We start from the raw sequence: 23252 nt of genomic DNA, 5'->3' as shown, positions 1-23252 counted from the left end.
TTTACTAATTCCTCACTCCCTCAAATAAATCACTCCAAAGTCAGAGGTATACTGAATTAGTTTCTGCTGATTTACCTTGTGTTCTTCTCTGAGCTGATCTGCCGTGTACTAACTGGCACTGAAGCTTTGATTTGCGCTTCAAGCCTGGAATAAATACCTCCTGCAAACTATAAAAGAAGTAAAATTATCTTAAGGAATCAAGAGAAGTTCTGTTTTATTAAAATGGCATCTTTCTAAATTTACATAGTATTTTAAATTTTTTAAGTTTTATTTTTATTAGTACACACAATAATTTTATTTTTTATTTTTATTTTTTTGGTACTGGGGATCAAACCTGGGACCTTGTGCTTGTGAAGTAAGTGGCAGAACCACTGAGCTAAATCCCTGGCCCAGTAATTTTATTTTTGATATTTATATTCTGATATTTTATATTTTGATATTTAAAATTCAGGCATAATTCACATTTTGAGGTAAAATTCAACATTAGCATAGAGTTCTGGGTTTTGACAAATGCATACTGTTGTATAATCACAGTGAAGACATAAAAAACTTCTATCATCCCCAAGAAATCCTTTGTTGCTCCTTTAAAGCAATCCATTTATCATTACCAACTTCTTACAACTGCTGATCTGCTTTCTGTTGCTATGGCTTTGCAGAATATTTCATATGTGGAATCATACAGTATGTATGTTTTTAAAATCTATTTTCTTCCACTTAGTGTAACGTATAGGAGATTTATCCAAGTTGTTACAGAAACAGTATTAGTAGTTTGTATTTTTTTTTCCTGGTACTGGGAATCAAACTCGGTCACTTGTGCTTGCAAGGCAGGTGGTGGCACCACTAAGCTAAATCCCCGGCTCTAGTTTGTGCTTTTAAAATAAGCAGTTTATCCATGTGTTAAACCAAAATTTGAGATAGCGAGTTCTCTGAAGTAAAACAGTTCACTAAACTGTTACAGAAATTAGAGTAGAAAAGAGGACCAGGTCCTGGGACATGGCTGAGCTGCTAGCAAGGCTCTCTAGAGTGGTTGGGACTATGCCTCCTAAACTTGGGACTAGTATTCTTATAATGAAATTTAGGGAATTAAGGCATAAATTGTTTACAAAGAATTTATGTTGGCTGTTGATAAAAGAGGCAGGATATGACAAGGCAGTGGAAGCTTTGGTGCAGGTGGAAGTCTGTTATGCAGAAGAACTTGAAGCCTGAGGACTGGCTGAGGTTAACAGTTAAAATTCTTTGCTAAGTGGATTACTGTCACCTGATAGTCAGTAAACTGGGGTCTGAGTCAAGCTTTCAACACACATTCCTGCATTTGTTTGCTAATTAATTTCCTTTTTCTTTACATCTTCAGCCATTTCTAATTTAAAACATGTCAGAATTTTTCTTTTGTCACATTTACCAGCTAACAGACATCATATGGGGCATTTTGTTTTGAGTGATTATGAATAAAACTACTAGAAATGAGTAATTTGTACAATGAATGTTTGTAAGCAACTGCCAAACTGTTTCCAAAATGGCTTTTCTTTTTAGCATTCCTACTGGCTCTTATGAGTTCTGGTCACTCCTTATCCCACATTTGGTACTTCTCCAGACATTTTAGTCAGTGTATAGTAGTAGGTCATTGAGGTTTTAACTTAAATTTCCCTACAGACTTTGCATTTTTTTCATGTCTTTATTTGCCACCAGAATTTCCCTTTCAAGGTATTTAACTTTATGCTGATTTATTTACATTTATTTTATTATTGAATTGTGAGTCTCTATGTGTTCTGGATACAAATGTTTTATAAATGTTTTAAACTTTTCTCATAATATATGGCTTGCCTTTTCAGTCTCATTCTCTTAATAGTGTTTTAAAAAATTATTATTACTATTATTATTATTATTTTTATTGGTATCGGAGATCAAATTCAGGACTTGCACTTGTGAGGCAGGCGCAGCACCACTAAGCTAAATCCCCAGCCCTATTATTATTTGTTTTTGAGGCAGGGTCTCTTACTACATAGCCCAGATGGCCTCAAACTCAGAGATCCTCTTACCTCAGTCTCCAAAGTGCTGGAATTACAGATGTGCACCACAAACTTTAAAATGCTGAAGTCTGACTTGTTTATGGATTATGTTTTTGGTGCTGTAGTTAAGAAATATGTGTCTAACCCAAGGTTGAAAAGATTTTCTCCTATGATTTCTTTTATAAGTTTCATATGGAAGTAAAACTTTTTTTTCTACTCTATTCTTCTATTAATTTTATTTTTGGTGATAGGAACTGAACCTGGGCCCTTGTGGATGCTAAGCATGTGCTCTACCATGAAGCTACATCTCTAGCAGGAAGTATAATTTAAATACTAGGATTAGGGCCAGAGTTATGGTGCACATACAATGTACAGTCATAATGTTATGATTAATATGTAATTCTAGTACCAATATAGGTTTTATAGCCATTATTTTCAGCAAGATAACATTAAAGCAGCACATGCAAAATCAGCACTTTTAGAAAGACCCTCTGGATAGTCAGCATTTGTCAATAATGCAGAGTTAATCTACTTTTAGTGTGACATCACCCTTCAGTACTCACATACTTTATTATGTGTGATGTAGAGGACCTATGGACCATGGATGATAAAAGATGGTAGAAAACTTCCGTGAATTCTGGCTAACTGGTACAGAACATAAAATACTTAAATAGTTCTTTAAAAATTCTATTTAAACATCTTTATACTCTGCATGGTAAAAATAAACAGGAAGGAACATCTTACATAAATATAATATTCTAGTAAACAATTCTTACTTCTTTTGCTTCTTTGGACTTGACTCGGTCCAAATCACCCAATCTCATTTTTATTAGATGCCCTGTAATTTCAGACATCCGCCGCTGGTCTGAAGACAAAAAGAGGAAACATTACTCTTCATGAAGATGATTTATAATATTTACTTCTTAAAGAAGATAGTAATCAGCTGGTTGTGGTAGTTCAGACCTGTAATCTCAGAACTATGGGAGGCTGATGCAGGAGGATCATAAATTCTAGTCTACCCTGGGGCAAAACACTGTCTCAGAAAATAAAGGCTGGGGATATTGTCAGTGCAAAGGCCCTGGGTTCAATCCTCAGGAACACACATGCACACACTATAATTAACAAGGGTTTATGAAAATATCTTTGGCTATTACTTTTCAGATGTATACCTCAATGTATCTGTAAATAATTTAAAGTAGCAAGTGGTAAGATGATTGGTATGTGTACACTGCTTTTTAGATCACTGAAAACTAATCTGACAGATCTTAAAATCACAAATACATAAAACAATACATTATCCACTGGATTGTCTAGTAATGAAACTTTAATTTAATGATACCTAAGAGAATGTGCAAATATTGGCTCTTATTACAAATAGAACCTTTAAAGCTATTCAGTTTACTTTATGAAATAAAAGACATTCTTGTTATTTTATACCCAATTTATGTTATCCAAGTGATAAAATTTACCATCTTCTCTTTGTGCATCCTGGTTGAATCTCAAAGATCTTGTGGCATCCCATTTATTCTTCTGCATACTCACACTATTGAAAAAATTCAACAAAAATCAGCATTGATGCTGCTCTAAGAACGGACAGCAACTGGATCAAGGAGCAATACTCACATGAAGGGAGACACATCTCTAGAAGCTGACTAAAAAGTAGACAAAGTTAAGACCCAATTAGAACATATTTACTGATCAGTATTAGAATTATAAAAAGAATTTATGCTTATTGAGAGCAAGCAAGACACAGTGCCAAGAGCACTTACAAGTGTCATTTCATTTAAACCTTGCAACAACCATGTGAGACAGGCAGTATTTCATGATCTCTATAATAAAATAGGTTTAGAAAAGTTAAGAAACTTCTTGAAAGACCTATGAAGGTAGAATTTGAACCAGCTTTGTCAATCTTGAAGCTCTAAACTATACAATCTTCTAGAATTAACACATTTGTGTGTTGTGGTACTTAACACATAGATGAATATACAATCTACCCAATGTAACTATGTGGATTTTGTCTCAGCTACAGACTTTCACACATTTTTGGAATTCATGGTTTCTCTTTAAGCCAATTATAGCTATTACTGTCTTGTTAGTCTTAATTTTTTACCCCTTCTTTCAAGGGCACAGGGAAATTATGAAACAACAACAAACAGCTGTAAGATATAATTTATTTTAAACTTTTAAAATCTACTCATTTACTTATTTATTAAGTAGCATTGGTTCAATATTCAAAGGTTTAAACAACACCCACCTCTGTCCCCGACATATTTAGTTCCCTTCCTCGGGGACAACCTATCTTCATTTCTTATATAGCTTTCCAGAGATATATTATGCATATATAAAGAAATTCACATATATTTCCCTATCTGACTTACACAAATAGTAGTATACTGTGCTGCTTTACCCACTGTTCTGTACTATCGTTTTCTTCACTTGCTGACATATCTTACAGGTCTGTAATCTCGGTCTCTGAAGAACTTCAATCATTTTACACTGCTATCATTCTGCTGTGACATTCACTACTCTTCTCTGTTGTAGTTATTTCATGGTTATACTTGCTTATCTCTTCATATAAACTTTAGAATAATAATAGATAATTTGGAGTTACCTTCTCCAATGACTTCTCTTTCTTTTGAGCACAGGGTGAAGATATCTGCTTTTTTGGTTGTTTTGTGAACTTCTTTGGCTTCTCTTTTTTCCCTGATAACACAAAAACAATGTTATGAGCTTAAGTTTCATACCTTTCCAATGTACTTACTACTTTTAAACAAAAGAAATGTTTAAAAAATACTGTTTTAAAAAACAGATTACCTCTAGACAAAAAGGATATGGAGAAATCAAACTAAATTGCTTTACAAGGGTTTACCTTAATTATATTTCTTCTTTCCATTTAGTGAAAGTCTTTGGGGAAGAAGTAAGGGCACTGAATTTAAAATCTCTATTAAATGAAAAATTGAAAAATGTTGGGTAAGACTACCTTACAAATTTTTTAATTTTAAAATGCTTTTTGCTCAGGCAAGAGGTAGGACAAGAATAATCTTGGGAAGAAGCAATCTGGACAAATTACCTATATTCTAGATTAAGGCATTCTTCTTCTTTTTTTGTTTTGGTACCGGGGATTTAACTCGGGTCCTTGTGTTTGCAAGTTAGGCAGTGGAACCACTGATCTAAATCCCTGGCCCTAGATTAAGGCATTCTTGCAGTCAGTCTTTTGAATCTACTGTGGCTGACAGGTGGACAAAGGGGGGATGTATCCGACATCCACAAGTCAAGAACTTACTGAATTTCAAAAGGAAAGTTTATATCACTACCATAAATGGAAAACATGCAAAACATGCTACACAGATGATAACTTTAAAGATCTTATAATGAAAAATCCCTAGTAACCTAGATAGAATTATTTGCCTGCTGGCATGTCCTCAGTCCCTAACACATATGTGTTAAACTCAGACATTATCAAGTATTAGAAAATTCTTGAGCTGGATGTGGTAGGATATCCCAGCATTTGGGAGACTGAGGTAAGAGGCCTGTCATGAGCTCGAGGCTAGCTTGGACTACACAGTGAGTTCAAGGCCAGCCTGAACTACACAGAGAGATCCTGTCTCAAAAAACAAAACAAAACAAAACAAAGCTCCTGAAAGACTCGACAAGATAGGACATCTGGTAAAGGCAATGTGAAGAAGCTGGACAATTTCTTCCAAACAAAAGTTATAAAAACAGAATCAAAACATAAAAAAATCTGAAGGTACTGGCAAATAATCAACCAAGAAGTTTAACATATTCTAAGTATCATAAAGAGAAAAACCACACCTAGGTACAATATTGCCAATGAGATATATAGAGATATAGATATATCTATATATAGATATTTTTTTGGGTGGTGGTACTGGGAATGGAACCCAAGGAGTGCTAAACTATAGCCCCAGTCTTTTTATTTATTTTTAATTTAGAGACAGGACCTTGTTAAACTGACCAAGCTGGGTCAATTTAACCAAGGTTTTCTTGTCTCAGCCTCCTGAGTAGCTGGAATAATAAGAGTGTGCCACTATGCCTGAGTAAAAATAAAATGAGCCCACTACACAAAGGGAATAATGACATGACTGATGGCTGACTTCTCATCAGGAACAATGGTGGCCAGAAGACATCGGAATGACATTATTTCCATGCTAAAAGAAAAGTAAATGGTAACCAAATACTGCATATTAAGCAAAATTAGTTAAAAAACAAAAGACAGACAATAGGAAAAGGGAGATAGAATTTTGCAAATGGGAAAGGGGACTAAGATGGAGGGAAGGAGACAGATGAGAAAGGAAGGGCGAGTAAAAACAGTTAAGGTGTGTTATGTGCAAGTACCAACTCCCCAAAATGAATGTAAACATTATGGACTGTAAATATGTACTGTTTTCAGATATAAATAAAAATAAGAGAAGGGCCGGGGATTTAGCTCAGCGGTTCAGTGGCCTGCCTTGCAAGCGCAAGGACCCTCAATCCCTGGTACCAAAAAAAAAAAAAGAGAGAGAATTCACTGATAGTTAGGCCTATTCTATAAAAAGTAATAAAGGGGGCTGGGGATTTAGTTCAGTGGCACCACACCTGCCTCACAAGCACAAGGTCCTGAATTTCATCCCTGGTACCAAAAACACAGTAATGAAGGAAGTCCTACAGAATAAAAGAAAATGACATCAGATGGTAACTCATATATGAGAAAAATGGTACCTAGGTGAGTAAATATAAAAGACTGTGTGCATTTTTCTTTTTTCCTTTATGTTCCTAAATGAAATACAACCATTTAAAGCAAAAATCATAACATTATTGAGTTTATAATGTATATAGACAACCCTACATATCCATGTGTTCTGCATCTATGGATTCAAACAACTGCATTGCAGACTGAAAATACTGTGGGAAAAAACTGTGCCTGTAATGAACACAAAAGATGAAAGAGTCAACACATTACAGTCTTACATGTATATGTGACTAATCACAAAGTTAAAATATACATAAAGCAAACACTGACAAACCTGAAAGGAGAAAGCACAAATTAGCAGTTGTTATAGGTGGGGCAGCTTCACTGATGAATTTTATCATGATTTAACCATTACCAGTCCAATTATTCTTTTTTTTTTTTGGTACTGGGGATTGAACTCTGGTCCTTGTGCTTGTGAGGCAGGCGGTGGAACCACTGAGCTAAATCCTCGGCCCACCAGTCCAATTATTTAAATACAGGAAGACCAAAAATTTCATTTTTTTCACTTATTTTTATAATAGGAAATATAAAAACAAAATTTTATCAAATTTATTCCATATAAGAACTCACTGAAATGATACTTTGTCAATCAGCACTTGAGATAGTCAGTACATACACAAATGTGCCACCCAGGTAATACTTAGGGTAAACTGTTAAGTGGTTAAAGAATAAATAATACAAATCCTACACAAACTGTTACAAAAGAGGGAAATGAAAGAAACATTTCCCAAATCATGAGGTCATCATTACTTCCTTACCAAGTAGAGAAGTGCGACACTTGAAAAAAACATTAAACGTAATAAGAAAATCTGTACAAGCTTCTCAGTGCTCAGATAAAAAATATTTGACAAAAGGCAATACTTACTCACTATAAAAATTTGGCAAACTAGTAATAGAAAGGAGCACTCAATAAAAAGAAAAAAAATAGAAAGGAGCTTCTTGAACTAAGAAAGGGCATTTATAAGAAATTACAACTAATATTACATGTTTATTGGCTAAAGACTAAATGCTTCCCCGCAAGACAGCAAACAAGAATGTTTGTTTTCATGATTCCCTTCAACATGTCCTAACATTCATGAAAACCCAAAGAAAGAAAAGGAATTCAAATTGGAATGGAATCTAACAAGTGAAAAATAAATAAGTGAATTTAAATTTAATAAGTTCAAAGGATAAAAGGTTAATGCACAAAGATAGACAGTATTTCAATATTACAATCAATGAGCACTTGGAAAACCATAAACTTAACAAGAGATGTTCAACACATGCACACTGAAATTATAAAACACTGGTGAGACACATTTAAAAGGACAAATAAATGCACAAGTATTCCACTGTCATAAATTCAAAGAACTGCCTTGGGAGGGGTGGTATCTGTCCCAAATTGATATATGGGTTCAACAGTCCCAATAAAAATCTCAGCAAAATATCTGTAGAAATATCTACATTGATTCTAAATTTACAGAAAATGCAAATCATCGAAAAGGCTAAAATGTTTAAACTAAGTAATTCTAGAGAACTCATATCACCAGATTTAAAAACTCACCAAAGTTAGGACAGTGTGGTAATGATAATACTGATGTAAAGACAGATGAAACAAACAAGGTTCATAAATAGTGCTACATATAAAAGTCAACTAATTTTTAACAAAAGTGTCAAGATAATTCAAAATGGAAAGAACAGTCTTTTTAATAAATAGTGTTGGAACTACTGGTTATACCTGTGGAAAAAAGAGGAAGCTGGATTCTTAACTCATAACCTGGAAGGGACCACAGACCTAAATACAAATGCTAAAATCATACAACTTTTAGAAGAAAACAGCAGAAAATTGGTGACTGTGAGGTAGGCAAAGATTTCTTAACAAAAAAAGAAAAACTAAAAAATCGGAGTTCACAAAATTTAAGATGTTTGCTTGTTGAGAGATACCATTAGGAAAATTAAAAGGCAAGCCATAAACTGGGAGAAAATATTTACAAAATATATGGCTGACAAAGGACTTTGAAGTATGCATTAATTGTATAATTCAGGGATAAGGCAAATAACCTAATAAAAAGTGGGCAAGAGACTTAGACCCTTCACAACAAAAATATAATAAATAATGGCCAGTAAGCACCTGAAAGCTTACCACTATACACCACTAGAAAGGCTAACATTAAAATCACTCAGTGCCAAATCCTGATGTGAATGTGCAGCAACTAGAAATTTCATGTATTGTTGCTGGGAATGCAAAATGGTACAGTCACTTTGCAAAACAGTTTGAGAGTTCTATAAAATTAAACACACACCATATGACTCAGAAATTCTACTCCTAGGTATCTACCCAAGAAAAATGTAAACATATGTCCACACAGACTTGTATGCAAATGTTCACAGCAGCATTATAGCCAACAACTGGAAACAACCCAAATGTGCATGAAATTGTGAATGGATAAATAAATTATGTTATATCCATATAATGGAATACTACCCTGTAATTAAAAGGAACAAGCTACTGATACATGCAACAATATGGATGACTCTCTAAAGCATCAAACTAAATGAAAGAATCCAAAGACTACTCACGACTCCTTTCATATGATATCCTACAAAAGGTAAACTACTAACAAAAAACAGATTAGTAATTGTTTTAGGGAAGAAAGGGACGTGAATATAAAATAAAGGGGCAAAGAGTACGTTTTATAGCAATGTGCTAGGTCTTAAATTTGTTTTTTTGGTGCTGGGACTTGAACTTAGGACCTTGTGCTTATGAGGCAGGCGGCAGCACCACTGAGCTAAATCCCCAGCCCTGCTAAGTCTTGATTTAAAGAGCATAGCTACATCATTGTGTACTAAAAGTCACCAGCCTTACTTAAGAATGGGTGAATTATATTACATGTAAAAAAAACACACACAACACAATAGCATTTTCTCCTTGACCAATCAGGCCTGACAGATAACTCAGAAAGCTGGTTTTTCATTAGGAGGTTCAATATTACAAAAACATGTAAAACTTTAAGACCAAGAGAGAACAGGGCATCTTTTCCACCTCATATTGAAGGATTGCTTAACAGGCCCACTCAATAATTATTTGATTCTCTGAGGGAATGTCTAACTTTGCTATTTTTATTTATTTTTTTAAATATGTGCCAGAGATCAAATCCTGGACATTCCAAAAGCTAAGTAAGTCCTCTACCATCCAGGGACACCCTATCCCTGACTATCTTCTACTGATTATAGCTCAGACATTGCAAAGTTACATGTTAACGTGCAGATTCTTCTGTTTAATAGAAATGCAAATGATTTCCCTCTACTAGAAAAAATTAGTTCAAAGGTTATAGATTTATTGCCTTTATGAGACTTTAATCAGTTTTGCATCTAACTTGCAATCCCTTAGCATTTTTTTTTCAAATGCCAATAAATATAAATAGCTGTGTCTTCAAAGGCCCTTTGAACCAATTTTCCCTGCTCTGTCATGGAACTAATGAGTTGAAAAATTTTGGCACAAGGTTATTGTATAATTGTAATCATGTTTTTCATCTCTTAAAAATTGTATTTATGAATGTTATTTAATGGTTCATTTGAGGGACACTCCAAATCATTACAGGTAAACATCCCTGGTCACATATCATCTAATGAGAGTCCCACATTAGATTACATCTGAAATAAAAATTTTGAGGATTATTTCTCAACACAGTATTTTCTTTATAACTCTGAGCATTCTGTATTTGTGCCAGGGTGGGAATCTTAAGGGGGCCTTCTTTTTCTCTTTCTTTCTTTTTCTTTTTGCTGATATTGTAATCCACCATGTTGATATATAAAGCCAGTTCCCCAACCCTTATGGCAAAAACTTCAGAATATAACCTCTTCATAAACAATGAGATTAGATTTTAACTTAGAAGCCAATACTTTGTTTCTTGGATACTTCTTCCTCATCACCAACTTCATCTTCAGTGACTTCAGATCCAGTGGTATATTCTTCTTCTTCTGAAAATAATGACTGTTGTTTCTAAATTTAAAAACAAACACATCTATTACAAATGTAATATTATTATGCCTCTAATGAATTCTTTAAAACACATTTACTTGTTTATTTTGGATAAAAGAGTTGATAAAATGACTGCTGTGTGCCTAGTACAACATGCAGGATAAGGCCATAAGAAGTTCTGCATGCAGGGACAGTAATGTAGCTCAATGTGGAGCTCTTGCCTAGCATACATGAAACCCTACATTCAATCCCCAGCACCATAAAAAGAAAAAAATCTACATCCAAAATTTAAAAATATATTTCCTTCATAGAACCTAGCACCATGACAGATACATAGTAGGTACTCAGAATGTGTTGAATTGTATTTCCATCACTCAACTGACCTTATGTTCCTATTATTGATTAAATTACAATACAATTACTAATTTTTTTGTTTTTTTGGTACCAGGGATCAAACTTGGAACCTTGTGCTTGCAAGGCAGGTGCGGAACCACTGAGCTAAATCTCTGGCCTACAATTACTAATATTAAAGTAGTTTCTTATCTGGGCCTGGTTCCACACACCTATAATCAACACACTTGGGAGACTAAGGCTGGAGAATTGGGAGGTCAAACCCATCCTGGGCTACAAAAGTGAGTTCCAGGTTACCTTGGTCTACAAGGTGAGACTATTTTAAAATAAAGAAGAAAAAACAAAAAACAAACAGGTAGTTTTCTGAACCAATGTGTGACGGGCTGGTAACAGTTAAATGAACGTGTATTTGTTTCTTGCATCTATGTACCTTACTGTCTGTCATTACTAATGCAAATTCCTATTACATTCTTATGAATAATGATGGCAGATGGCATAGTACTGGCAAACAGGTTAAAAAAAAATCAACCAACAAATCAACTAACAAAGTGGGACTTTAATAGATATTTTCTTTGTTCATTGTCCTAAATGTGATTTAAGAATGACTTTTAAAGCCAGGAATTTAGCTCAGTGGTTCTGTTGCTTGCCTCTCAAAGGCAAAGTCCTTAGTTTGATCACAGGTACAAAAAAAAAAGCCAGGTGTGGTGGTGCATGCCTGTAATCCCAGCACTCGGGAGGCTGAGGCAGGAGGATCGCTGGGAGTTCAAGACCAGCCTGAGTTACATAGTGAGTTCCAGGTCAGACTCAACTACATAGTGAGACCCTCTTTCAAAAAAAAAAAAAAAAAGAATGACTTTTAAAAAGTCTTTTAACCAGATTTATGGTTAGTGCAGTCTGATAATGGAGTATGTGTCCCTGTTAAACAATCTTATGGCATGTTTAGTAAATATAAAAATGGTGAAGCTAAAAGGGAAAACACTTAAATTTTAATTAAAATTTAATTAAAATTTATAAAATAAGACTGATTAAGATTTTATTAAACTAAACCTTCACTTATGAAGAAAGCTGAATGTAACTGCTCACTTACTAGTTGCAGAGTCCAGTTTTTCAGTGACAAGAACTATAAAACAGAAATAATAGATTAATAAATCTTCATCTATCAGATTATAGCTCCTGATTTTCACATGGATATTGTAGAAAAGTTGCAAAAGTTACGAGTATAGTTAGTTTCCTTTCAAGTTGAAATAATTTAAAACTCAGGCTGAAACTGATATACTAAATTAATAAATATATCAGTATTTTAAATCCTCTACCTAAAGGATATGGATGTTTAAAAAAAGGAAAAAGGGATAGGGTGCATTTCGGTGGTAGAACCCTTGCCTAGAATGAGTCAGGCCCTGGATTTATCCCCAGTGCTGGGGGAGGGGGTATGTGGTAAAAAAGGAGCTGGACGTGGTGGTGCACACTTGTTACCCTAGCACTCAGCAGGCTGAGGCAGGAGGATCATGACTTCAAGACCAGCCTGGGTTACATAGTGAGTTCAAAGCTAGCCTGAACTACACAAGAGAGACCCTTTCTCAAAGAAAAAAAACAAGATATTTTTTCTGTATCATTCCCAAAGGAAAAGTATATCACATGTAAAGATGATTTATTTTTTAACTACTTCAATCATTTTAATGTTTATATTATAAATTAGGTAATTTATTGTCTGATATAAATTAATAAATAAATCTTAATGACTGAATATTTTCATAGCTGCCTGGAGATTTTCACTTTGTCAAGTAAATTCTACCCCAACCAACACAATGGCAGCAAGTTCACAAGCAGATTGTCTTAGTAACAAACTCAAGGGAATCAACTTTTGGTTACCTTACAGATATTTCAGTCTTCAAACTTTTGAAAAAATTACATATATTCTTGATTACAATTACAATTTCATATCAAAAAATATTTATAGAATAAGGGAAGGACAAAATATCTGATCATACTATCTTCACTTCTCAAATTATTATTCATAATGAAAATCCTGAAGACCATATAATTTTTTACTTCCAAGTTTTATCTATTAGTTACTAATTCTTCAAGGGTAAGGAATGTGATAGCTCTCGTACTCATTAATTTTTTTGGGGGGGATATGGAAATCAAACTCGGGATCTTGCACTTGTAAGACAAGCAGCTGCACCACTGAGCTAAATCCCTGACCCCTTATTAACTGGGCATATGACCTTTCTTTGATTAGGGGATCAGCTCTATTTCAATTTAAACTGACCAGGTTCCTGTGAAAAATTAAAAGTCATCAAGTGTGCTTTTAAAGAATAAGTAAAGCAAACTACTCACAGCATTGAGCTCTCCAGTTTGGGGGCCCCATGATGTATGTGGCTCCAGTAAAGCATCACACTCTGGACCCTTCTCATCACAGGAGCCAACCACAGGACCACTTGAAGAAGAAGACACTTATGGAGATGTGTTCAATTTCTTAAAAATTTTAATGAGATTTTAAAAATTAAATATTTTATAAGCCAATCTTGATATAAGAGTTGCTTGTGTATCTGGGCACAATGGCACATGCTTATAGTCCCAGCCCCCCAGGCAGGAGGATCACAAGTTCAAGGCCAGTCTGAGAAACTTAGTGAGACCTTGTCTCAAAAAAGTGGGGGGGGCTGGAGATGCAGTTTAGTGGTAGAGTGTTTGCTTACTATACTCAAGGCCCTGGGTTCAACCCTAGTTCCTGTGTGAGCCCCAGTACTGAAGAAAAACAAATAGTTACTAAGTATAAAGACACCACTTGAACATTTACATTTAATTTACTAGCAAGTCATCCCACATAGAGTGCCCCAATGCACAAGAAGCATCATACTTGCTAGGTGGTGAAATGGGCTGCTATTGGTACTACTTTGATTTTTTTCTTCAGTGCTGGCAATTGAATTCTTTGTTTTGTTTTGAGACAGAGTCACTATGTAGTTCAGGCTGACTCTGAACTCACAACATAGCTCAGGCTGGCCTTGAACTTGCAGCAATCCTCCTGCATTAGCCTCCTGAGTTCTGGGATTACAGGTGTGCACAACCATGCCTGGCTAAATATTACTGAATTTAAGGAACTCAAATTTATGGAAAGCTGTATAAAGGAAGTATTTAAGAAGGGCTTATAGCCAGGTGTAGTGGTGCACACCTGTAATACCAGAACCCAAAGAGGCTGAGGCAGGAAGATCACAAGTTTGCGCCAGCCTGGGCAACTCAGTGACACAGTGAGACCCCATCTTAAAAAATTAAACAAGGGCTGGGAATGCAACTGAGTGTGAAGACTCTAGGCTCAAACCCTGGAATGTGAGGACTGGAGGAGGAGGGCAGAGGAGATAAGAGGAGAAGGGAGAAAGGGCTTGGGGCCAGGGAAGTAGCTCAATAGTAGAGTGCCTGCCTAGCATGTGAGGTCCTAGGCTCAATCCCCAGTACCACACACAAAACAAAACAACCCCCTCTCCCAGCAAAAACAAAGGGCTTAAGCAACAGGAGGATAAAATTTTTAAAAATATTTAAAAATTAGGTAAGGATTCCAACCTCTTTTTTTTTGGTACCAGGTTATCGAACTCGGGTCCTTGAGCTTGTGAGGCAGGCCACCGAACCACTGAGCTAAATCCCCGGCCCTAAGATTCCAACCTCTTTAATCATCAATGACTCACTAATTTTGTTTTTTTTGTTTTGTTATTGGGGGTCAAACCCAGTACCCTGAGCTGTACCACTGAGCTACATCCTCGTCGATGACTAATTTTTCTTCCCTATGGACTTCCAACACTTTTAAGTGTTTCATCTATCAAATAAAGTCTGTTGGTCTCATTGTAAGTTAATATAATTTCAATTAAGCTTTCCAAAATAACGAATATTAATTGGAAGAATGAAATTACTGATTTGGGGAAATAGTATGAGCTAAGGGATTCTGAAATGGGAACCACTGAGTAAGGCTGCAATATAGTATTGCTGGTTATTTTTTTCCTCACCTAACTGTATCTTTAGAAAAAGGCACAACAATGACATCTTTGTGCTTCTGCAGATCATCCAGTGTTCTAGCTTTTGGACAAGTCAGCAGATCCCCTCCTTCACCTTCATTATGAATAGCAGCCATGTGGTCTCTCACTTGACAGCCCTGTCATGTAAGAAAATGAATTTAGAGAAGCTGGTTCATTATAGAACACTCCTTTAACACTGTTTTTATTCTTCTTGCTTAGTCAAATCATATTTGACAACTTTTCCTTCAGAAAAAAAATACAGAAGAGAGTCTGAAACACAAATGTACAGCTTAACAAATACCCAAATGATCCATGTAATCATCATTCACATTAAGAAAAAGAACACTCCAGGAGTCTCCCATGGGCCCACTCCCATCTTGCCCTTCTCGTTCCAAAAGGTAACTTCTATTTCTACCCTAGTTCTATAATTACTTCCTTGCTTTTTTCATCTTTTTGCCACTTATGGATGTATCCCTCAACACCACAGTACAGTTCTGCCTCATGAGTTTTATTTAACATTATGTTCTTGTAATTTACCCATGTTACTACATGTAACTGTAACATTTGCTTTAATGTATAATAATGCATTATATGAATATATATCATTTATGTCTTCTATAGTTGGTGGATGGGCTGTTTCTAGTTTGGGGCTATTACATATAATACTACTATGAACATTCTCTTACATGTTTCCTGGCTACTCATTTATACCAAATTATATTGTCATCAGATCATGAGAATTCCTATTATTCCAAATCCTTGTTAAAACTTGGTTGCTAAGTTTAATTTTAGTCATTGTAGTGAGTGGGTATTTGTATTCACTGTGGTTTTAATTTGCATTTCTCCATTTACAAATGAGGCGGCGCTTTTCATATTTACAGAACAACCGTTTTCTTTTGTGAAATGCCTATAACTGGGTGGGTTTTTTCTTTATGTTGATCTGTAGGATTCTGACCTACATATGTCAGTTTGGGAAGCATTTACATATTTACAACATGGAGTCTTCCAAACATGGTAGAATGATGTATTTTTAAAATTTTCTTTATTTTCTCTCAATGTTTTGTTTTCTGTATGGAGTACTTGGAAATGTTGGTTTGTTTGACTGACTGATTGATCTGACTGACGTACCAGGGATTGAACTTGGGACCTTGCGCTTGTGAGGCAGGAACTGGCACCATTGATCTAAATCCCCAGCATTGGACATATTTTAGATTTATTGCTAGGTAGTCAATTCTCAACCCACACCACACACATAAGAGTGTATGGCTCACCTTTGCTGCTCTATAAATATAATTTTTTGTATGGATGATGATGATGGTTCCTTTCATTCACTCATGAAATTTAATGACACGACAAAGATTCAAACCTGTAGTAGTGATCAAGGAATCTAACCTATACTAGTATTCACATATTATACCAAGATGCTCATTGCAACAGTTGTCTGGAAACAAGTTTATAATAGGAGAATGTTTAAAAGTAAGAGAATGAGGGCCAGGGATTTGGCTCAGTGTTTCTGTCACCTGCCTCGCAACAGCAAGGGCCCGGGTTCGATCCCTGGTACCAAAAAAATAAAATAAAATAAAATAAAAATAAAAGTAAGAGAATGGTTAAAAAAGTTGTAGAACAGACACAGCTCAGACTATTACCCAGTAGTTACATAAAATGACACCAAAAGATAATCTAAGTATATTGTTGACTGAAAAGGAAAATTATAAAATGAGTAGTATAATCCCATATGCAATAAGCAAATATACAGTATCCAAATACTACAAATAATTTGTGACTACAAAGTAAAAAGGTCTGAAAGGAAATTGTTATTGTGGTTACCCCTACGGAGAGGGAGGCTGGGGTACGGTGTAAAAAGGGACTTCTATTTCTTCTGAAGCTCTTTTATGTACTGTCTGAGTTCTTTTCTACAAGAATGCATTACTTTAAACTTTAAGAACAACAAAAGAAGAAAACATTCATGCTTGGGAGTGCTGCAACTACAAAAAGGCAATATTCAAAGTTTACCTTTGTAAGCTGAGTAGGATCAAACCGAAGAACTTTTTTATTACAGCAAGGGTAAATTCCAGTGCCAGCAGCGGTCAGTGAACTTGCTGCAGTGGGATAAACTACCATTTCTGAATGGTACTGACAATGTGAAAATTCAATACAAAGAAAAGCCTGAGTAAAAAAAATATGAAATTAGTGATTATTCTCACAATAAAATTACACATCTCAAATATGCTTTACTGAAGACATTTTTTTTTTTTTTTTTTTTTGGTACTAGGGATTGAACTCAGGTCCTTGCACTTGCAAAGCAGGCGGCAGAACCACTGAGCTAAATCCCTGGCCCTGAAGACCACATTTTATAAGTCTCATTTACATGAAATGTACAGAGCCTCAAAGTACATTAGTACTTGCCAGAGACTAGAAGCAAGAACTGGGAGTGGAAGATCTTTGAGTGGTAATGGAAATATACTAAAATTGAATGGTGGTGATTGTCATACAACAGTGAAACTTTACCAAAAAATCAGTGAATTATATATTTGGGATGAATAAATTTTATAGTATGTGATTATATCTCAATAAAACCACCATATTCAAAATTCAGAGGAATTAAATTGACCTTAGTATACATCCTATGTAATTCTTTTTTTCCCTGGTACCTGGGATCAAACTCAGGACCTTGTGCTTGTGAGGCAGGTGAGGTGCCGCTGACTAAATCCCGGCCCTCTATTTTTGTTTTTTTGAGACAGGGTCTTTCCATATACTTCAGGCTGGACTTGAACTTGTGGCAATCCTGCCTCAGCCTCATGGGTGTTGGGATTACAGGCGTGCACTACTACATCTAGCACATCCAATTTGTAACTGTCCAGTCATCTCAATGAAATATGAAAAATACTTCTCACTTGACTTTTTCTTGACATACTTTAATTACTTAGCATCAGTACTAATGAAAACTATGGCCCATTAACTTTGAGTTATTATGGTTTAATTATACAATTAGTAATCAGGTTTCTAAAATGTATATAAGCTGGTAAAAAGTTCAAAGACAAGGGCTGGGGATTTAGCTCAGTGGCACCATGCTTGCCTCACAAATGCAAGGTCCTGTGTTTGATCCCCAGTACCATAATTAAAAAAATTTGCCGGGCATGGGGGTGCACGCCTGTAATCCCAGTACTCAGGAGGCTGAGGCAGGAGGATCGCTGTGAATTCAAGACAAGCCTGGGCTATACAGTGAGTTCCAGGTCAGTCTCAACTACATAGTGAGACCCTGTCTCAAAAAAAAAAAAAAAAAAAAAGTTCAAAGACAAAAACAAAATTAAAAATTAGATTAAGAGTAGCAAAAACAAAGATCAAACACAATGGATAGTATGAAGTGTTAGATATGGGTAATTGGTAGGAATGTAAAAAGATTTTGGAACTTAAGAAAACAATGATAAATGGTAAACTTATATTTATCATATAACCTAGAAGTCCTACTTCTAAGTAATTACTTAAGAGAAGTAAAAACCTATGTCCATAGGAAAACTTATATGGAAACAATTTTAGTAGCTTTCTTCATCATAGCCCCAAAATAGAATCACTACAGATGTCCTTCAACTGATGAATAAACATACTATAATATATTCATACAATACACTACTAATTAGCATAAAAAGGAACAAATTGATGCAACATACAAATTTCAAGTCTATTTTTCTAAGTAAAAGCAGCAAGACCCAAATAGCTAAATACTGTGTGATTCTATTTATCTAACATTGATTGGAAAAAGCAAAACTATAGACAGAAAACAGAAGAATTGCTGTCAGAGACTGGAGTCACTTCTTCCTGGCAAAAAGGAACTGACTACAAAATGGCATAGGGCGTTATGGTAACAGTGGTGCTCTGTGATTTGACAGTAGTGATATGCATTTATCAACTTCCAAAAGTAGCCAAATTTCACTGCATGTAAAATGTACTCCAAAAAATTTGTTTTAAAAAATTGTGGAGAGGGCCAGGGATTTAGCTCAGTGGTGCTGCCACCTGCCTTGAAAGAGTAAGGTCCTGAGTTCAATCCCTGGTACAAAAAAAAAAAAAACAAAAAAAAACAAATTGCAGCAATATGAAGAGCCCACTGGGTGGGGTCTTTTATGGTCTGAAATCCCACTCTGATGGTTTGATAAACTGCTCTTTCATTCCTCTATTGAAAATCATTACCCAAGAAAAATTTTTAGGGATTCATAAATTGTATGTAGAAAACTCTGGATTTGTACATTAGATTAACTAGCAATTACTAGAACTTATAAAGACCTACTTATTCTATAAAAAGTTACAGGTTCCTTCAAGTAACAAGCTTTCACCTACATTTTTTTTTTGGACCAGGGATTGAATCTGGGACCTTGCACTTGAAGGCTTGTGGCAGTACCACTGAGCTAAATCCCCAGCCCCTCTCCTACTTTGATTTTAGACTTCTTTTATAAAAAATGAACCAGGGGCTAGGGATTTAGCTTAGTGGGACTGTACCTGCATTGCAAGTGCGAGGTCCGGAGTTTGATCCCTGGTACTGAAAAAAAAAAAAAAAAAAATAACTGGGATAGGGAGATAGCTCAGTAGACAATGCCTCATCAATGAAAAAGAAGAAAAAACAACAAAAAAAGAGCAAAAACTTCTTTGAGAACACAACTGCTATAATCAAAAGGGCACAGATAAGTTGCAACCCACATATATATATACAAAGCTGCTTTTAAATTTCCACAGAAATTAATGGAAGTCAGGGGTGATAGTGCCTTCCTGTAATTCTAGCACTTTAGGAAGCTGAGGCTGGATAATTTCAAATTCAAGCTAAGCCTCAGCAATTTAGTGACTTAGTAAGACCCCCGCCTCAAAATTAAAAGAAAAAGAGGGTTTGGGGGACCTGGGAATGGAGTGCAAAAGTCCTGGGTTCAAGCCCCAGTATCCAGCAAGGGGTGGGGAATTTCTGGGCCAATGGTAAAATAGTTTGGCTGCAAATAATTTAAGGTAATAATGATTTTATGGATTTGGTCACTTCAAACCTGTGTTTTTTTTTTTCCCAGTACCGGGGATCAAACTCAGAACCTTGTGCTTGTGAGGCAGTTGCCATGCCACTGATAAAACCTATTTTGTTTTGCCTTTTAAAATAATTTTCCAGCAAATAATTCATTATTTCAACAATAAAAATAAGAGGAAGAAGAAGCATGGCAAAAGAAACGAAAGATGCAAGCACTGTTTAACAGCATCACTACTTTATTGTTTAAATACACACAAACACAGTAATTCAATTAAACAAATGTCAAAAGATACTTGCTTTTTTTTTAAAGGAAAGTTTGCATTTTAATGTCATATTGAATTTCAGTACCTTTCAATCCAAGAAAAAAAAATGACACATGGTCATGAGTTCAGATTTATATATATATATTATAACTTGCCTTGTTATACTAAATTTGCAGCTTTATGAAGAAAATAACTCGGGGCCATATAGAATTCAAGCTAATCTGAGTAACTGTTCAAGAAAAAACCATTTCTTTTTCTTTTTTTGTACTGGGGATTGAACTCAGGCCCCTGCCACTTGCGAGGCAGGCGCCGGAACCACTGAGCTAAATCCCCACTCATTAAATGCATTTCTGAGATGAGTATTTTCCTTAATTTCAGAATCTCAAAACAGCAATAGATTCTGGCCTTATTTTTTTTAAGTTTAAACACTAAGACAGCTAAATAACCTACTGAAATGCTTAAGCACAATTGATCCAGAAAATGCTTTTCTTCGAATCTCAATCCTACATAACTGCAAGAGGTGAGGGGGTAAAGATAGACAATTTCTTTAGTAGCATATATGGCTAAGTCCATCAATCACCTTGTACTACAATGTCTATTAGTGACCCTATTAAAAAGAACTGGGCTAATATCAAAAGTCACCCCTTTCATAAGCTAAAAGGCAATTTTAGGGTTATACTAAGCAAAATATTGTTGTAATACTTCAAAAAAATTTTAACCATAAACTATAGGAATCATCTCTTCATTGTAAGAAACAAATAAAAAGTAAGACATTTAAACTAAACTCATGTTTTCCAGTCCTCTTCAAACAAAAGCAATGAAAATCATAGTTGATTAGTTAAGCTTTGTGCTCTAACCAAACTAATTACACCAATCAGTCCAGGCAGCTTGACAGTTCTGAATATTTCTGCAGTAATTTTTTAACACAAAGACACTAAAATGGTTTGTCATATGCATTCTGTATTTCTCTGCCTACCTTATGGCTGAGGATCTTGTTCAATCAATCTTAGTACATGTAAATAGCAATTATCCACGTAAGGCTTTGAAAGTAGTGTTAACATTGTCTGATAATTCTCACTGATAGCAGTCTGGCAGCTGTCTTCTGCAGCTTATACAATCACTACAAATTGTTCTGCTATTTGCACTTCACTAGACACTGTTACAGAATCTTGTACACCTTTTTGACTTACTAGCTGAACATTATGATCTTCATAATGAACCTGAATTTTCAAGATGCCAACCATCTGAGTGGTTGAAGGAATAAATGTAAACTTCTACTCTGACCTCCAATGATCATTCCAAGTGTTTTGTTTGGAATGGTTTTGTTCGTTTGTTTTTTTGAAACAGGGGGGGTCTCACTATGTAGTTGAGACTGACCTGGTACTCACTATGTAGCCCAGGCTGGTCTCGAACTCACAGCAATCCTCCTGCTTCAGCCTCCCAAATGCTGGGATTACAGGTATGTGCCACCACTCCCGGCTCGACTTGGAAGTGTTTTGATGGCTTTCTATGCACGTAATAATGGTTTGCTGGCCAGCTATTTTTTCTACCATACACAGTGCAGACCCTGTTTGGGTAATGTTCTTTTTTTCTCTCTTTTTTTGTACCAGGGATTGAACTCGGGCCCTTGCGCTTATAAGGCAGGTAGCAGAACCACTGAGCCAAATCCCCAGACCTCTTTTGGTATTTTTGAGACAGGGTCTCACTATATAGTTCAGGCTGGCCTCAAACTCACCTACCTCAGCCTCCTAGATATTAGGATTATTGGTGTGTGCCATCATGCCTAGACACAGGTAATGTTTTCATGTATGTTCACAGTGCAATTTCTATAGAAATTCTCCATGATTCAATTATATTTTCTGCTTTATAGGGTCTTGGATCAGTTGCTTTTTTTTTTTTGAGATAGGGTCTCAGTTTGTAGGGTAGGGTGGCCTTGAACTCACTATGTAGTCCAGGCTGACCTCAAACTCACTGTGAGCCTCCTGCCTCAGCCTTCCAACGTGCTGGGATTACAGAGATGCACCACCACACCTGGCTTATTTCCTTTAAGTGATTACATCTGAAACAGATTCTGTTCTTTGGATTCACTTTCCATTTCCCAAATCGCCAAGTTCTTTTATCAATATGTGAGCTATGTAATCTTCAATTTTTACTGGAGTAAACTGGCCCAAGTTATGCTGTGCAGATATATGGGCTGTTCCTTCCCTGAGATTATTACACAGTAACCAAACATCATCAAAAACCTTATAAAACTCTCCAGGAGGGGCATGAATGATGAATATTGCTGCTATAAACACCTTCTCATCAGATAGCTGCTCCTCCAAATCTACCATCTTCCTCCTGGTGACAAACTGTGGTGGCAGTGGTCACCAAACTTGCCCTTTCCACATGGCCCACACCACCCACCTCCCCACCAGGGGAGGGGCTGGCCACTGAGGCCATCGTGCATGCTTCTCCAAGATACCTGCTTTTAATGTTTGCAGAACAGGATATTAAAAAAGAACTCTCACCTGAAAACATCTTGAACAAGTCAGCCAGTTGACTGTTCCCCATAATCTCCAATATACATCTCTCCAAGATTTTAATTCTTCAAAAAGACTATTCAAATACTCATGAACATCCCAAGTCTTATCTCTGGGGAAAGAGCCTCAATTGTTGTATTATTTTACAAGCAAGCAATATAAACAATTTGTTTCAAACACATGCTTTTAAAAAATGTGTGGCTTACTTTCACAAATATTCCTTAAATGATCATATGATATGGACTACACTGAAAAAGATACAAGGGCTATCAAAATATACAATAATGTTTAAAAATTTTAATTACAATAAGTCATATTATCATTAATCCCTCTCAAAATACTCTCATTTTGAACACATTTATCCCATCATTCTTGCCACTTTCTGAGGAAGTTCTGAAGTCC

At 35.6% G+C, this 23252-nt stretch overlaps 1 protein-coding gene across 10 annotated transcripts in view; it reads right to left on the bottom strand.

Annotated features, from left to right (window-relative positions):
* Kiaa1841 (KIAA1841 ortholog) overlaps positions 1-23252 on the bottom strand; it is a 72664-nt gene that overhangs the window by 16593 nt on the left and 32819 nt on the right. For 9 of the 10 annotated variants that reach the window (XR_777448.2, XR_004517441.1, XM_010609788.2 and 6 more), the window contains 11 exons: positions 22839-22962; positions 17083-17235; positions 15061-15206; positions 13406-13505; positions 12156-12188; positions 10639-10738; positions 4618-4709; positions 3630-3658; positions 3476-3549; positions 2783-2871; positions 76-167 (listed from right to left, as the gene is read on the bottom strand). Coding sequence is in view for 7 of the 10 variants with exons in the window: in XM_010609788.2 (XP_010608090.1) it covers positions 76-167; positions 2783-2871; positions 3476-3549; positions 3630-3658; positions 4618-4709; positions 10639-10738; positions 12156-12188; positions 13406-13505; positions 15061-15206; positions 17083-17235; positions 22839-22962 (1032 nt within the window). In the remaining 3 variants the exon portion in view is untranslated. Of the gene's footprint in view, positions 1-75; positions 168-2782; positions 2872-3475; positions 3550-3629; positions 3659-4617; positions 4710-10638; positions 10739-12155; positions 12189-13405; positions 13506-15060; positions 15207-17082; positions 17236-22838; positions 22963-23252 lie in introns of those variants that run through there. The other variant, XR_777449.3, reaches the window with a different exon arrangement.

The sequence above is a fragment of the Fukomys damarensis genome, unplaced genomic scaffold, assembly GCF_012274545.1.
Source record: "Fukomys damarensis isolate Sample0158 unplaced genomic scaffold, DMR_v1.0_HiC HiC_scaffold_2, whole genome shotgun sequence".
NCBI classification, from domain to species: Eukaryota; Metazoa; Chordata; class Mammalia; order Rodentia; family Bathyergidae; genus Fukomys; species Fukomys damarensis.
This window is presented reverse-complemented; position numbering and strand designations above follow the sequence as displayed.